The 16,583-nt window shown below is 44.0% G+C and overlaps 1 protein-coding gene across 5 annotated transcripts in view; it reads left to right on the top strand.

The window, feature by feature from the left end:
• ARFGEF3 (ARFGEF family member 3) overlaps window positions 1–16,583 on the top strand; it is a 207,180-nt gene that overhangs the window by 174,943 nt on the left and 15,654 nt on the right. For 3 of the 5 annotated variants that reach the window (XM_019527027.1, XM_019527029.1, XM_019527026.1), the window contains 8 exons: window positions 2,066–2,194; window positions 3,408–3,584; window positions 4,035–4,149; window positions 4,763–4,865; window positions 5,750–5,881; window positions 7,161–7,291; window positions 9,477–9,485; window positions 13,752–14,979. In XM_019527027.1, the coding sequence (XP_019382572.1) occupies window positions 2,066–2,194; window positions 3,408–3,584; window positions 4,035–4,149; window positions 4,763–4,865; window positions 5,750–5,881; window positions 7,161–7,291; window positions 9,477–9,485; window positions 13,752–14,979 (2,024 nt within the window). The remainder of the gene's footprint in view (window positions 1–2,065; window positions 2,195–3,407; window positions 3,585–4,034; window positions 4,150–4,762; window positions 4,866–5,749; window positions 5,882–7,160; window positions 7,292–9,476; window positions 9,486–13,751; window positions 14,980–16,583) is intronic. The other 2 variants (XM_019527030.1, XM_019527028.1) reach the window with 1 other exon arrangement.

The following is a 16,583-nucleotide window of genomic DNA, read 5'->3' as shown; positions in this document are numbered from 1 at the left end:
AGCCCCAGGTTCAAGTGCCTGTTCCAGATCAGGCTTGAGAGTTGAATTTAAGACTTCCACATCCCCACAGCAGTGTAGCTGCTAGGTGTACTGGGGATGGGGGCAGCTATGTCTGTGGCTCACTCTCTATCTTGCTCTGTCATTTTAAGAAGAAATTCTATCCTGGATCTGAGAAATATTCCTGACTGAAGATTCATTAAGACTGGGAAGATTAAGTCCAATGGTCACAAACTCTTGGAAGACAGTTTTAGGCTGGACATAAGGAAAAATGTATTTATTGTCCAAGTCCCCAGGGCCTGGAATAAATTCCACCCATAGGTGGGGCAGGCACCTACCCTGGATTCCTTTAAGAAACACTTAGATGTCTATCTTGCTGGGTTCATTTGACCCCTGTTAACTGCCTGTCCCTTGGGCAGGGGGCTGGACCCAATGATCTTGCAAGATCCCGTCCAGTTCTAATGTCTATGAAATCTGTGATAAATTTCCATGACACATTTCAACAACTTAAGGTTTTGCTATGATAATAGATTGCAGAGAACAATCTGACAAGTTCTCTCCATTTTTAATTAACTATCCTAAACAATACCAAGGACATATTTTTCAAAGGCTTATAAATACATCATGGCCTGCAAACCTGCCTCTACACTAGTGATTCTTAACCATGGGATTAAACATATTCTGACCTGCTATAGTCTTTGTGAGTTCTTTGCAACAGAAGTATTGCTCTATTATTTTTGTGTAGTCAAAAATCAAGGTAAAACTAAGAGCTGACATTTTCAGAGGGGTGCCTGGAGTCTATCAACAGCTGCCCTGAGTATAAAAACATTGAGAACCACTGCTTTTCACAGTGCACCCCATGGAAATGGTATGATTCAATAAATGATCAGCTCACTAAGTGAGTAATGATGCTTACTCTGTTCCCCTGGTCTCCCAGGTTCATGGCCAGATTGCATTTAATGGATTTGAACCAAGTTTTGTCAGTGAGTCTTAAACAAATGTGGCTGACAGCTGTCTTTAAAGTCTCTTTGAGAACATAATTAATCACTGCAGAGCTCCTTCTGGACATAGACTGTTGAAATGTATCTACAGGTAGTGGTGAAATTGGGAATTTTAGTGACTCACAGAAGAATACATTTCAGTCTAATAAAACAATGGGCGTCTAGGGGTTTGATCCCAAGGACATTGATCTATACTATGCCTCAGGAATATGGTGAGGTTCAAATAGCTAATGTTCATAAAGCCCTTTTATACCTTGATGATGTCAGATATCAGCAAGTGCTGAGTGCCGAAAAGGTCATTAAATTCCACCTTTCCAGCATTCCCGTAAGCACATAACACCATCACTAGCTGTTAAATTTTCCTGAATAAAAGTGATCATCTGACGAGAAGCCCATTATTTCTGCCCTCCTTAACCCCATACCCTGTTTCATTCATCATCCCCTGAGACAGGTACACAGAGATTCTGTCGTCTTTGGTGTTGTGGATTATCATCATCAGAAGTCCCTCTGCCACCTGCTTCCAGGCCATCTCACTAAAAGCCTGCCCATATTGCTTTCACATTGTCAGTGACTTGCTGCACATGTGAAGACAACATGGCCAGCAGCAGAATTGTAGTTAGAGAGAATTGCAGTTGTACCCTATGGGTACAGGCCATTTCAGCCTTGCAGTATTGGGCACATGCAATAATGTGGGCATATAAAGTATCCCTGAATAGGTCATTTTTTTATTGTAGCAGGGAAGTTAAAAGTAAAGTGATGCGCAAAAGAAATGAGCATAATAGGGAAAGGAGAGCCCACAGACTAACAGAAGTGCCAGACTAAGGAAGAGAAAAAGAATAGCATAAGGTTGGATGAAAGACTTTTAAATGAAAAGGAAAACACACACACACTCTCACTTTCTGGAGTTGCATACTAGGAATACATTTTTCAGCCAGCATTAGATATGTTTCTTTGGTCTTCCCTGCAAGATCCACCTGTGAAAACAGGGGGATGCATATAATTTAGTTTCTAGGTCTCTTTCTTCATACCTTATTCTTGATGTCTCATTGATATTTCCATGTTTCTAGGCCTCATTAATGTCTGGATCATTCTGCTGGAGGAGTTAACAACTGCCATATCCAACTGTCCCCGTCAGCACCAGCCTCCCACCCTGGACTTACTCTTTGAGTTGCTGAGAGATGTTACCAAAATACCTGGTAATTAAAAATGTAGAGATAATTTGCTACTAAAACCAAAAATCCTGCTGTAATCTACAGTGCATTTTGTGAAACATAAGTAGTGGGTACTAAAATAGGTGTTTTGAGAGGTTTTGTTAAACCAGCCAGGGCTGTGAAAGTAGTTTGCTTAGCATCATAGAAAAGGGGTTGTGTCTCATCAGTAACCTTTCTACTTGGGTAAAGATCGGTATTGCCAGGATAAAAAGGGAATTTCATCAAAGGATTATGTCCTTTGCATAGGGGCTCTAACAACAATGTGTAGGATCCCTTTCTAAAGGGAGGAGGAAAAACATAATTGTAGACATTGTTTGGCACCTGTTGGAGGATACTGAAAGGTTTGTGTTTACAGCAAATGACTTTTTTTTTCTCCCAAGGTCTACTTCACTTATATATGCCATGGTGTTCTTTTGAAGATTAGTCACTGCGATGTTGTCATGTCATTATGTATAGGCCCAGTCTCTACACATCTGTAGAAACTGTCCAGAACAAAGGTTTACTTCATGTCAGCATTTCCTTCATGCACATACTTGCTTTCTTCCAGGGAAGTAAACATTTCTGAAATATATCTGGGAGAGCTGGGTCAAAATACATGCCCCTCTTCTGGGCATGTGGTTGGTGTGGGGATGCAATATGTTGCCATGGTTTTGATCATTCCTTCCCTGAAAGTGGTTGCTCTGGCTTCTCGTAAATCTTACAATAAATCTACAACACATCCACTAAGACAGATGGATTCTCCCGGCACCTTAGCATCATGGTAGGAAATGCATGGTAATTTGTTTGCTTCCCACAGGCAATCAGAAGTGTGTGCTCCACTGAACACATTACTGACCTTTAGTTAAAGTAACAGTGTTTTGGATATTTTAGGACAATCTGTTGCAGGCAGCTTGGAGGTAGAGGTGGTTCAGTGGAATAAGATGGATGGCAGGTACCCAGGGTAGAAGATGAGAAGTATGGTGGATGAAAGTATGAGATAGAGATACCACCATCAGCTTTTTAACACCAAGAACCTGAATTGTTGGGGCTGATCACATAGATCTTGTGGTGTTAGTCATCTTGCTCTCTTGGACATCAGGATCTTGGTGTAGCCTGTCTCTGTGGGAACAGTATTCAGAGGGAGGTGAGGAAGACACAACTTTTCATTAATAATCCTCATCCCTGATCTGTTTGACTTCGTAGTTTTTTTTTCTTTCAGGCCCAGGATTTGGTATCTATGCAGTTGTAAATCTTCTTCTCCCAACAATGTCTCTCTGGCTCCATCGTAGCCATGGTGACCATTCATACTGGGACGTGGCATCTGCTAATTTCAAGCATGCAATTGGTCTTTCCTGTGAACTAGTAGTGGAGCACATCCAAAGCTTTATACATTCAGGTAAGAACTGCCCCATCAACATGGTATCTAAGGACACAGTAATTATAGGGGCTGTGTTTTACTGTGTGTATATTTGAGATGGTTTGTTTTTGGCAGAATTAGACTTTCCCAATCTATCAGTTTGCTTTTACCTTAAGACATTAATTTTTTGTTATGTTTATTGTAAAAGCATGAAACAATAAGCTGACCTAAAATTTGCAAGAATAAGAGCTAGCACAGAATTTCTGCAACGGTACTTCAGTGGTATTCTCTTACATCCTCACTGCTTGAAAATGATAAGGTTTGCTTCAATTTGTTTTATATTTCAAAACCAGTACACCAGTTTTTCGTGTTAAGGAGGAACCTGATTATCAATTCTCTGAACAACAAGAAGAAAAAAGGATCCTATTTGTCTAAATGATATTGCAAAATGATAATGCTAATTGCTCTGTCTTTCTTCCTCCCCCACAGACATTGGCTATGAGAATATGATCAACACAATGCTAAAAGACCTTTTCAAGTTGTTGGTAGCATGTGTAGCAGAGCCTACAGAAACAATCTCAAGAGTTGGCTGTTCCTGTATCAGGTAATGATCCGGTGTTCTCTCCCTACCAGTATGTTTAGGAGAAAGGAGTGTTGCTAAGACTTCTGAATAGAGAAGTCTTGGCCAAAAACATGAAGTGGTTGGATTGGTCAGCATCTCCATAGTAGTCTTACAACATGCTTTTCATTACTTAAAAAGCAAAATTTATAAGTGGAGAAAACTATGAAGGGTTCCAGTTGAACTTCTGCAATCAGCCACTCTGTTTTCTTGTTATAGAACCACATTCCTTATGGTGAAAAGTAGACATGAGAATACTCACAGCCTGGCTATATGAACTCATGATGCATGCACCCTATCCTCTGATAATATTCAAAGCCTATTTTTTAAATGTAAGCAGTCTCCCATAGAAATACTAGCTGTACACTGATACCAGCATTGCTATTTAATGCACAAACTCTAGGAAAATTAATCAAAGAGCTGTCTGATGGGCACCCATAGGTCTCAAGTGTAATGGCTGGCATGCATCTCATGAATGAGCTGCCTAGACTTTACCCCACCCAGCATCCCTAACTTTTGCCACCTTCCTTTTGTGCCAGGGAGAATTTTGTAGGGATTCACAGAACGTATTGGTGGCTTCTTGTGTCCTTTTTTGCAGGTACGTCCTGGTAACAGCAGGTCCTGTTTTTACTGAAGAGATGTGGAGACTGGCCTGCTGTGCCTTGCAGGATGCATTTTCTGCCACTCTTGAGCCAGTGAAGGTAAAAACCAAATTCTAGTGAATGTCAGCAAGGTCGGGGCATTGATACTCCTAGGTTACTCCTTTCCAAAGAAATTGTAATGTGTAGGTCTGCATGACAGAAAATAGTTCCACATAGAAATTCTCAAGCTAGTTCTGAATGAACCCAATCAAGTACTGGAAGTGGTATAGCATGATGTTAATGCGCTGTTCTGCCAGGGATAATTAGCCCCATTTTTCATTGTCATGCAAGCCCTGTATGGTATTTTGCACAAGCTAAGAGTAAGAAAACTTTCTTAAAATTGCATCCACCAAAAAATAATTTAAGACATAGATTATTATAATTATGTTAACTTCAATTTAAAATAAAATGTTGAATTAATAACACTGGAATCTAAAGTCATATCTCTCTCTCTCTTTCTTACAAAGACATTGTAAATAGCATAGGTAGCAAACACTTTTTAAAACTGCCAGTATTTGAAGGAGTAGGAAGTGACAAAGGAAGGAATGTCCAAGTGATCCCTTTTGCTGCAAATTCAGTCCAGATTAGAATTTGCCTATGTGTTTTTGAGGTGGAGAGGGAGAGGCCTATTAGGCCATCCCAGGCCAAACTGCTAGAAATCTTGTAATGCTCAACACATGCTCATCAGGTTAGAGGCATCTGTGACTACTTCACTGGTTTTTGTACACAGTGGACACATCTACACATTCAGTAATTAGTTGTAATCTGTGCATTAGCACAAATGAACACTTTGTGTGAGACACTTAATACACATTGGATTGATCTACTGCGCATTAGCAAGGGTTTTACCAACCGCACTAGTGCGCAGTAGAATTAAACCAGTAGGCATTAAGCACCTCATGTAGACACACCCACTGAAAGTCTGATGTTGTGTGTCTTTCTAGAACTTGCTGGGCTATTTCCACAGTGGATCTGAAAGCTTTAGTGGAGATGCTTGTGAAGTGAAGGTAGCAGCACCCTCTCTCTCACCCAGTGCTGAAGCTGAATATTGGAGAATCCGAGCCATGGCACAACAGGTAACAATTTAATTCTGAAGGAAACCAGAATGATCTCCCTCCTTGTGAGCAAGTTAAATCAAGCAGGAGCTGAGGAATTTTCTTTTCAAATATACTTAGTAAGGGGAGATCATTGTCTTGTGAAAAGTGTCTTTGCTCATACAACTGTAACTTGGAGTCTGGTGGTAGGGATTCCTTCTGTGTATCCATTGTTTCCCTTTGGAGACTTGTGCAGCTAGGTATAATTGAAATTTACCTGGCTAATTTCTCTGCTTGTCACTTAGAGCAGGACCAAATCAGCAGCTCCCCGATCTAAGGGAATTCCCTAGTAGGCAAAGCAAGTAGTGTAAAGCGCTATCACTTTTGTCATTTTAAAAATAAATTGAGTTAACCATTGAGGCTACGTCTTAAGGGAAGTCCAGCACAGAAAGAGGAATGGTTAAAAGAAACCAGCAGGTCTTTCCTGTGCCCTGAATTATTGTCAGTACCTGTTGCTTGAAAAGTCCATTCAGCAGTTAAGAGGTAGAACAGATGCTGGTGACAACAGCCAAGGAAAGCCAGTGGGTGACACATCCCATAGGTGCCCCTGGCACACACAGGACCGTCTTTTCGCAGTTTTTTCAGAGAAGGGGCTGTGCATTGGAGAAGACCGGTCCTGTAACTTTTTATTCATACACAATTTCTTCAGTGGTTCCTGTAGGACATATTATGCTCAGTTGTGCTTTAACACAACTCTCTGGATAGAGAGAAAGCATGAAAAACTGTGAGGGCCAACATTTTCCCAACTCCTGTTGCAAATGAGTATGAATTGGGTGCCTGATTCCTGTTTGGTCCTTTGACAAATAACCTTATTCAGAGTGCTCAGTCTCTGATCACCTTCCCAAGTGGAAGACTAACCGCACTAAGGTGGGGGGCTGTTCTGCTCCTACCTACATTACGTTTTCATACCTTACATTTTCAAGTTATTCCACCTTTGTCTTGAATTTTAGGGATTTGGAATTATAGCTATTTCACGAGTCAGCTGAAGTATATTAATAGAGACCAACCTTTCTGTGGCCTCTGGGGAAGGTGTCTAGTTTTTCTCCGAACACTGGGCCACTTACCAAGGCCAAACTCTTTAGGTAAAAAGAAGCGTCTCTCTGTTTGCTACCAAGCACTCAGCTCCTTCAATGCATTTATAAATAAATAATAAGAATTTGGAGTCATCTTGTATTGTAGAATACTTGATTCTGGGGATGTTACTGGAAATGAACAAAATTTGGTACTAAACTGCTCATTTTGCTAAATTTGTGTTTTATAGGTTTTCATGCTAGACACCCAATGCTCACCAAAGACGCCCAATAATAAGGAGGGATTTGAACATGCTCAGTCCTGCGTGCTTATTATTGAACTGCCTCCTGACAAGAAACCAAATGGTCATACACAGAAAAGGTAGGATGTCATTCCAGAAGGCGCTTATAGTCATAGAGACCTCAAGGGTCATGTACTCTAGACACTTGCACAAATACCAAGATTTACTATTCTTAAACCAACCCAGACTGATGCTATGAATCCTCCTCTTGAAAGCCTCAGTGAAAGAGCTTCCAGAACTTCTTTAAGCAGCTTGTCCCATAGTTCTACTGCTCTTACAGCATGTGCCTAAATACCACTGGCAGTGGTAACAGTGTGAAAACTGAAAGCCTCTTCATTAGGTTCACCAGAAATAGTCATCAAACGGAATTTAGAAAAGAGCAATTAAAAGTCATCACAATGCTTGAGGGAACAGTTTGTGAGAAAATGCTGAGTATTAGATGGTGCGGTTTGCTTGCTGAGCAACTGGCACTAACATTAGTCCCACTCATGTATAGTTGGGATTATTTGGGATAAGATTATTTATGGCCTTATTATGGACTTCAGACACAAGTGAGCATTTACAAAAGTAAATATGTGCAACATAGTGAATGGCTGGATACAGTTGTGGGAAATTAGATGCAAGGTGTGCTTGAAGAAATATGCAAGAGAATTCAGCTAAAGAAAATATGGATAAAATTAAGAAAAAATGAAGTTTTTAGACAAAATGCTGGAAAGTATATCTAATATTGAGATCTGTTGAATTGGGCAACACTCCCAAAAAAATCAGATTATGGGCTATCTGGTAAGTAAAAATTAGACTGGAAAAAGAGCTGATAAATTATGTGGAGTTTATGTACATGAATGAGCAGATAGAGCTGGCCTCAATGCCGTGCAGTGCTATTTCCTTTCCATCTCTGGTATCTACAGATTTCCTTCAGTGCAGTGTTTCGATTTTTCATGAGCCAAATGCAGAAATTCTCACGAGAGTTTTCAGAAACTTGCAAAGTGCTAGGTACAGCTTGCAAATGAATAGCCCAGACTGTAGGAAATGAAAGTCAGTTTAACTTGAGCTGCACAAATATTTTGATAAGATTTCTAATTATTTTTATTGTTGCATCGAAATTGTGCATAGAGAAAAATCTAGTGTTACCTGTTTCTGTAAAAAGCCTCTTAAATTCATAATGCTGTTGAATTATGAATGGGAAGTAATGTGGGAAAAAATAATGGGTCTAGTGGAACAACATTAACTAATTTCCTGGTGGAAAAAGTAGTATCCACAGCCAAAGAATTAGTCTCAACAGCCTAATGTGAAGAATTCTTTCTGGTCGCATTTCTTTTTCATGTGGAAAGCCCTCCGGTCATGTCATCACAGACCTTTCAGCATGTGATTGCATGACAGTTTGTTATTCTGATCTTGTCACGACATTTTTGTTGGCAAAGTAGCAGTTCGGAAGTAACATCACTTTGAGTTGTATGAATACGGAGCAAAATGAGAATGGTGAATTTATATAACTGGAAACGTAATATGAGCAATGATATATTCAGGGAATGAAGTGTGTGTGGTGAAATATCCTGTAAGCAGGTTTTGTGCCAAATAAGATCCTTTTCACCCCTCCTCATTCAGAGCTAAAACCTTCTACACTGCAAAGGGCCACATCTTGATGGCCATCCTTTGGTTGAGCAAGGAGGGCATGCAAGAAGCCACCCAGCCTTGCATGGCTGTGCACTGTCTCCAGTACTAGCAGTCCTGATGCTCCCTACCCTCTTGGGAGTTTGGGCCCTGCTTTCTCCTGCTGCCCATCAAGAAACAAGACTCCAAAAAGAGGGTCAGAAACGTTTGCATTCATGGGACTCATCCCTCTTCATGCTATAAAATGGGACAGATTGTATAATGCCCCTTTAACAAATAGGTCCCAGTCTGGTCCATGGTACTTTATAATGGAACAAGAGACGTGTTCATATTTTAGTAAGGATCACTGCGCTGTGTCTGACAGCAGACTCTTTGAATGCTCCTGCAGCATCCAAAGAACAACAGAAAGAGTCTGTCCTTGTTTTCCAATTTAAGTGTGCTTCCACCATTCTGCCTACTTCCTACTTGAAGTAGGAATTTGAAAGTTAACCCTGATATTAATTTTCATATTATTCTTTTCTGCAGTAATGCACTTGCACTCCATCTTGCATGCTTAAGAGTGGTCTAATTTTGCTAAAATGTTGCTTTAACCTTAGTGGAGTTTCTCTTTTCCCCTTTTGATTTTTGTTTCCTTAATGCTGCATCATTTCACAGGAAGCTGGGGTAAGAGATCTTTTCTCTTCCTACAATGTAATTTTGTAATTTGCAATTGCAAACAAGAGGCAATAGAAGGATCTTATCCTGAATCTTATCTTGGTGTCATGTGCTCACATCTGTGCGCCTGAGTCAGCACCTTCTTTTAGTGTTTAGTAAGGAAATAACACTCCAACCTGTAGTACCTTAAATATATGATTCAATTGGTCTGTACGCCTATTAAACTGCCAGTTTCCCTGATTTTGACACATACTTCTTTCCTTGAAATTGGAGCACTCCATTAGGCACGTGCCTGGCTGAACAAGGGTCTCTGTATTGTATTTAAAGCAAATGACTTCCTAGAAAAAAAAAGCATCAAGATTTTATCATTATCATCCTCCTTATATGATATGAGACCTGTAAAGATTTTACCAAGTCACCAAGGCCAACCAGTGAAGTCATGTTCAATGCACATCTGTTTACATGGAAAGCAGTAAAACTGTTGTCTGGCATGCATGCACACAGGAATTGATTGCCTCTTGACATTTTCAACCTGGGTGACATGCATTTATATGGCAGAAGCATGCTGTCTAGGGGTGGGCAAAATCTGGGGCATGGAAAAATGCCAGTTCAGTTTGAACAGCATGTTTCACAAATGTGTGTCAAATTCACTGACTTGTTTCACTTGAAAACAAGGAAATCCCCCCCCCACTAAATACTTTCTTTTAACACTTTGTAAATAAAATGTTTCAAATTTTCAATTTGAAACTATTTGTATTTCAAAATTAACTTCAATTTTCAAACACATTTCAAATCATATAAAAATCTTGAGAATTAAACAAACAAAATGTTTAATCCCTGGATCAAACATGTCAAGTTGAATGGATTCAACTCAAAACTATTTTTTCTCTGTATTGCAAGTATATTGGAAAATCAGTTATTCATTCATTTGCTGACCAAAAAGTGAGCAGATCTACAGGTGCAATTCATGCAACACAATAAACTCTGGTGCATAATGCACCAGGTTATTGCTCCCAGGTGTACTGCATTTACACATGTGCTTGGGACTGCAGCATGTTGAACCAAGTTAGAGCAGCCCTAGCTGGCACAGGTTCATGGGGTCAGCCTGCCAACCCAGGGCTCCTCCAACCTGGCTCAACGTGCTCTGGAGGGGCTTCCTGTGGCACAAGGGTGCTACAGTGCAGGGTTAGCTGGCAGGTAGTTCCCGCACCTTAGCACCCTTGTGCCCCAGCCAGCTCCATCAGTGTCTACACATGCGTTACTGCACAGTAAAGAACGTTGCTGCCATATTTATAAGTACTAACCTACAACAGAGTTAATTAGTTTACTGTGGCCTAATAGGGCCGCACGTGTAGAAACAGACTTTACTGCAGAGCTAATTAGGCAGTTTCACAGTAAATGTCTCATGTAGACATGCCCACTGTGACACATCCCTACTCTCAAGACCAGGGGTGGGCAATTATTTTGAGCAGAGGGCCGCTTACCCAGTTTTGGCAAGCTGTTGAGGGCTGCCTGGGTAGCCCTGCCCCTTGACAGGTGCCCCACCCCTGGTCACAATCTTGGGACCAGTGTCCCAATGTCTTCGGACCAATGTCCCCAGGGCCAGCACCAGTGGGGCCCAGAGCAGGGCACAGGCTGGCAGGGGTCTGTGGAGCCAGGCTGGGCTGCATCAGCAGGGAGAGGGGGAGCTGGCCCAGCTCCGTAAAGCCCCTGCTGGCTAAGACCCTGTACCCCTGCCGCCCTGCTGGCACTGGCCCTGGGACACTGGTGCAGACCCTGTGCTCCCACGCCTGCTTATTCCCAGTGCCCCCCAGCCCTGCAGTACAAGCAGGGAGCAGCACACAGCCCCAACCCTCTGCTCGCTGGAGCGTGGGGAAAAGCAGCCTCTTGCCTGCCCTGTGGCTGGTGCTCCTTGCTGCAGCCACTCGCAGCACATGCAGAGCTGTCCTGAGCAGGCACAGGCAGCCCCGTTCAGGCTGAGAGCGGCTGCAGCGCAGGGTGCCAGCCACAGGATAGGCAAGAGGCCGTTTTTTCCCACACTCAGCACCAGCTTGTAACCTGCTCCTGCTGCCAGCCTGGGCCCTGCGCCGGCTCTGGGCTTGCCCATCAGGGCTGTGCCATGGCAGCAGCACCTGCGGCCCCCCCACTTGCCGTGCCGGGCAGTGTTTGCTGTTGCTGCTGCCCACCCAGAGCTTGCGTGCTGGGCAGCACGGGGGGTGGTGGTGGCAGCCTTACCGCAGACTACTGCAGCACAAGCTCCAGGTGGGCAGCAGCAGCAAACACTGGTGGGTGAGTTACAAGCTGGTGCTGTGTGGGGAAAAGCGACCCCTCCCCCACCCTGTGGCCAGCACCCTGTGCTGCAGCCACTCACAGCCTGTATGGGGCTGCTGTGCTTGCTCAGGACAGCCCCGTGTGGGCTGCAAGAGGCTGCATCAAGGAATGCTGGCTACGGGGTGGGTGAAAGGGTCCTCTTCCCCACGCCCTGCACCAGCTCCTTCTCTCCCTTTCCCCCTCCTCCCTCCCCACCCCACCTTACCTGAGCTTCCTATGGCAGGGCAGCCATGTGGTCCAAGGCCAGAAGCCCCAGCTGGAGGGGCGAGGTCAGGCAGACCCTGCTGTTGCGGGAGCCTGCTGGGCTTCCTGTGGGTCCTACTGCCCCTGGTACCTGTCATTTTTGAAAGGAACCAAGGACAGATAAGTTTGAATTTTCAAAAAATTTTTAGGGGCCCCGCGGGCCAGATAGAATGGCCTCACAAGCTGGATTTTGCCCACCCCTACTCAAGACCAACACTGCTGTTCATGTATGTTTGCCACAACATGAGTTGTAGTTCTAATGATACAGTAATTATAAAGACTGAAGAGAGTATGAAAGCTATCTTAAACTGAGACACCGGTATTACGTATGGATTAAAAATTGTGCCTTCAGCCGTATTCTAGCCTTTCTTCCCTAGTCATTGCAGTAGGATTCTAAATGTTACTCACTGGTGAACCTTTCAAAATTTGAAAGGCTCTTTGGCAATCCTGGCCTTCTGATGCAGACCTTGAATTCAGGGAGGTATTATAAGGTGTTCCTAATCTTACCGAGGGGAGCAGGGATATGAGAATAATAATGACTGAGTGATTTTTCCATATCATATTCACAGTGTTCAGGTGGAGGCTTCTATTTAATGCAGTCAACCTGGAATCAATTAGATAGACTCTTACAAACAGAGTGATATCATTTAAAATGAAATAGAGTCATAGCACAATCTTTGTTATATGCTTTATGTCTGTGTTTTAGAGGCATCTTGGTTGTATCTGAGAGGCTTTAGTAAGGTTACTGGCTTAACCAGAAGTGGAAATGGCAATTGACCTTTCAGTAGTGTATTGTCCAAACGAGTGGGTTTCAACCTGCAGTCCAGGACCCCTGGGGATTCACAGACCTATGTCTAAGGGGTCCGTGAAGGATAACTATGATCAATCAAAAGTGTGTGAATACTCATACTTACAATTCAAAGGGGGCGCGCACCTCCATTTGAAATTTCCAGAGGGGTCTGCACCTCCACTGGAAATTTTTTAGGGGCCTGTGACCAAAAAAAGTTTGAAAACCACTGGTCTAACCTTGTTAGAGCAAAGCACAACTTTTTCTAGGGTTTACATAGAGTTGTTGTAAGGGTTTTCCCACTAGAGGGTGTCAGAGCACAGCAAAACATGAAGCAAGCAGGCAAGACAGTGAGCCAAGGGCCTAAACCAAAAAAAAATCTCTAGGAGTTGACATAAATTCTTCCAGTTACTGGAATCTACAGTGTGTAGAATAAATTCAGTTGTCATGGCACTGAAAAAAGAGAATATTTAATCACACAGTCAGTATGTCAGGTATCTTCAAAGGCAACAGAAATAGCAAAATTGCAGTATACTATTGGAATAACCATTGCAATCACAATATGAGCACTCTGCTTTTACCAGTTTTGTCTTGGCTCTTCGTTGCGGTGTCTCAGAATTATATTCACCCTCTCTTATTTAGATGTTCACAATGTCTGCCATCCTTGAAGGGAGTTTGCATGAGGATATCTCTGGTTTAGGGTCCAGCCCAGAAAATTTAAGGTGCTAAACCCACCCTTTTGTAATAAATGAGACTTCAGGTGTGAGTCTAGATTACAGAAGCAAATAAGGAAAGGCAAAATTGGGCCCTTTGTATCTTTTATATGTCAATCTAAAATAAAGTGTAGCATGACAATGGATGACTTATCAGCTGTTAATTTGTCTACCTTCTTTCTCTTTGTTTGTGGCATCTAGTATTCCTTTCAGGACCATAGTGGTGAGTCTGTTGTCCCATCAAGTACTCCTCCAAAATTTGTATGATATCTTGTTGGAAGAATTTGTGAAAGGGCCCTCTCACATGGAGGAGAAGACCATACAAGTACCAGAAAACAAACTGGCTGGCTTTCTTAGGTACATTTCTATGCAGAATTTGGCTGCCATCTTTGACTTACTGTTGGATTCCTATCGAACAGCCAGAGAGTTTGACACCAGGCCTGGTTTGAAGTGCTTGCTGAAAAAAGTGTCTGGCATAAGTGGGGCAGCCAACTTGTACCGCCAGTCAGCAATGAGTTTCAACATTTATTTCCATGCTTTGGTGTGTGCTATTCTGACAAACCAAGAGAACATCACCGCAGACCAAGTGAAGAAGATCCTTTTTGAGGATGACGAAAGAAGCACGGATTCCTCCCAGCAGTGCTCATCAGAGGATGAAGACATTTTTGAAGAAACTGCCCAAGTCAGCCCGCCACGGGGGAAAGAGAAAAGGCAGTGGAGAGCTCGAATTCCATCTTTGAGTGTCCAGCCAGTCAGCAATGCAGACTGGGGTTGGCTAATCAAAAGGCTTCACAAACTATGCATGGAATTGTGCAACAACTATATCCAAATGCACCTGGACTTAGAGAATACTATGGAGGAGCCTCCACTTTTCAAAGGTGACCCTTTTTTCATCCTACCATCCTTTCAATCAGAAACCTCCACCCCATCAACTGGAGGGCTGTCTGGGAGGGACACACCCTCAGAAGATGACAGAAGTCAAATTAGAGACTATCTGGCAGACAGTCTGACTCCCAAGGGAGGGAGTGGAGAAATGCTGCTGCTACCATCCCCCTTGAGCCCTAAGATGGAAAAAAAGGATCAAGCCAGGAAAAAAGAATGGTGGGAGAATGCTGGCAACAAAATCTATACCATCGCTGCTGACAAGACTATCTCCAAACTCATGACAGAGTATAAGAAAAGAAAGCAGCAACATAACCTGACCAGTTTCGTCAAAGATGTCAAAGTGGAAAAGAAAGGGGAGCTGCTGGGCTCAAGAGGGCAAGATTCACCTCTTCCCCAGCGACCACAGCATCTTGTAGACCAGGGCCAAATGAGGCATTCCTTCAGTGCTGGCCCAGAGATCCTGAGGCAGGAGAAGAGACCACGTTCGGGGTCTACTGTCAGCTCCCTGAATATATCTGTTCGAGATGCTGAGGCACAAATACAGGTAAGAACATTCACAGAATATGGTAGGGTAATGCTAAAAGGGGTAGAGAAGATTGAAAAAAACTCGTGAATCAGAGACTTAACACCTTATTTGGAAAAGTTGCCCATGATCCATACTGAATATCCCCAGTGCCTGCCATTGACCTGGGCCCAAGTCCTGGTGAAATCAGAGGGAGACTACTCTGTGAAAGAACAGTTAGGCTTCCCTTATATTAATGTCATCAGTTCTGGGTAAAAGTTTCAAAAAATGCTTAAGTGGAGCCAACACCCAATTTTCAGAAGTGATATTAAACCCCATCCACCTTCAAAGCTGCAATGCTTAAGTCTGTTCAAAAAACAGGACATGGGCTTCTGAGTCACATGGGTGCTTTTGAACACTCTAATTACTTTGTTTGATGTCTTGTGCTAATAGAACTGCTTTTATTCCCAGTTTCAGAGCAAAAATCCTGAACTGTAGCTAGAGAGTTGCTGTTCGCATCTCTGGGAGAAAAAGGGATGCTCTGTAACAGGAGCAGGCAAAATAAGGTCCGTGAGCCAGATGTGGCCTGCCAGACCATTCTGTCCAGCCTGTAGGGCCCCACTAAAATTTAGAAAATTATTACCTATTGCCGGATGGCTGTCGAAGCTGACAAGATGCCAGTGGCAGCTGGATCCAGCAGCGGCAGCTGCAAGGCCCACTCAACCCCTCCAAACCCCAAACCCCAATCAGAAGCTTCTGCCTAGCAGAGGCTTCTGGCCTGGTGACCATGGGGCTGTTCCCCCGCCCCTCCCTCTGTCCAAGAGAGTTTTGGATAAAAACGGGGGGGGAAGGGGGAGGGGGAAGGATGGCCAATGATTGCCCCACTCCACAGGGGCCAGGCTGAGCTGGGCTGGTTCCATGCTATGTCATTCAGTCCTGGCTGTGCAGCTGGGAACCGCATCCTGCCAGACCCAACTCACCCTGGCCAGCACCGTGCAGTTCACCACTGCGTGGCCAGGACCGCACAGCATGACATGGAGCCAGCCTGGCCAGGAGGGAGGTGGGGCAGGAAGCAGCAGTGGGCGGACAGGCAGGGGGAGCAGTGGTAGCTAGGAAGCAGCAGTAGCAGTGACAGGCAGGCACATGGGAGGGAAAGTAGAGAAGCAGCAGGGGAAGGGTGGCAGGGAAAGTGGCAGTGGTGGGGGAGGGGCAGGACACAGGGACTGCGCTGGTGCAGGTGGGGACCCAGAGTGGGGCAGCAGGAGTGCAGAGCCTGAGAGTGGGATCTGCCTCACTGCATCGTGTGAGGCTCACTTGCAGTCTGCCTGAGCCACATGCAGTGGAGCTGGCAGCCTGGCTGCACTCACTATTACATGCAGATCATGGGGATCAGCGGGGAGCTCTGTGCTATGGAGCTGGGCTGACTCCGTCCCTCTCCAGTCACCCCAGCCGAGCCCCATAACCTGCACCGCTGGCTTCTTCACACAGGGCTCGGTGCAGCTCAGCCCACATGCTGCCCCCACAGACCGCTCCAGGGACTGGCACGCTCCAGGGACTGCCCCACTCCCCAACTCCCACACACATGCACACACACGGACCCCCACTACCAGTCAACAGCATCCTGCTTATGACAGTGTTATATGATA

The sequence above is a fragment of the Gavialis gangeticus genome, unplaced genomic scaffold (assembly GCF_001723915.1).
Source record: "Gavialis gangeticus isolate Ggan-Ray unplaced genomic scaffold, GavGan_comp1, whole genome shotgun sequence".
NCBI classification, from domain to species: Eukaryota; Metazoa; Chordata; order Crocodylia; family Gavialidae; genus Gavialis; species Gavialis gangeticus.
Note: the sequence above shows the minus strand (reverse complement) of the source record. Positions and strands in the feature narration are given on the sequence as shown.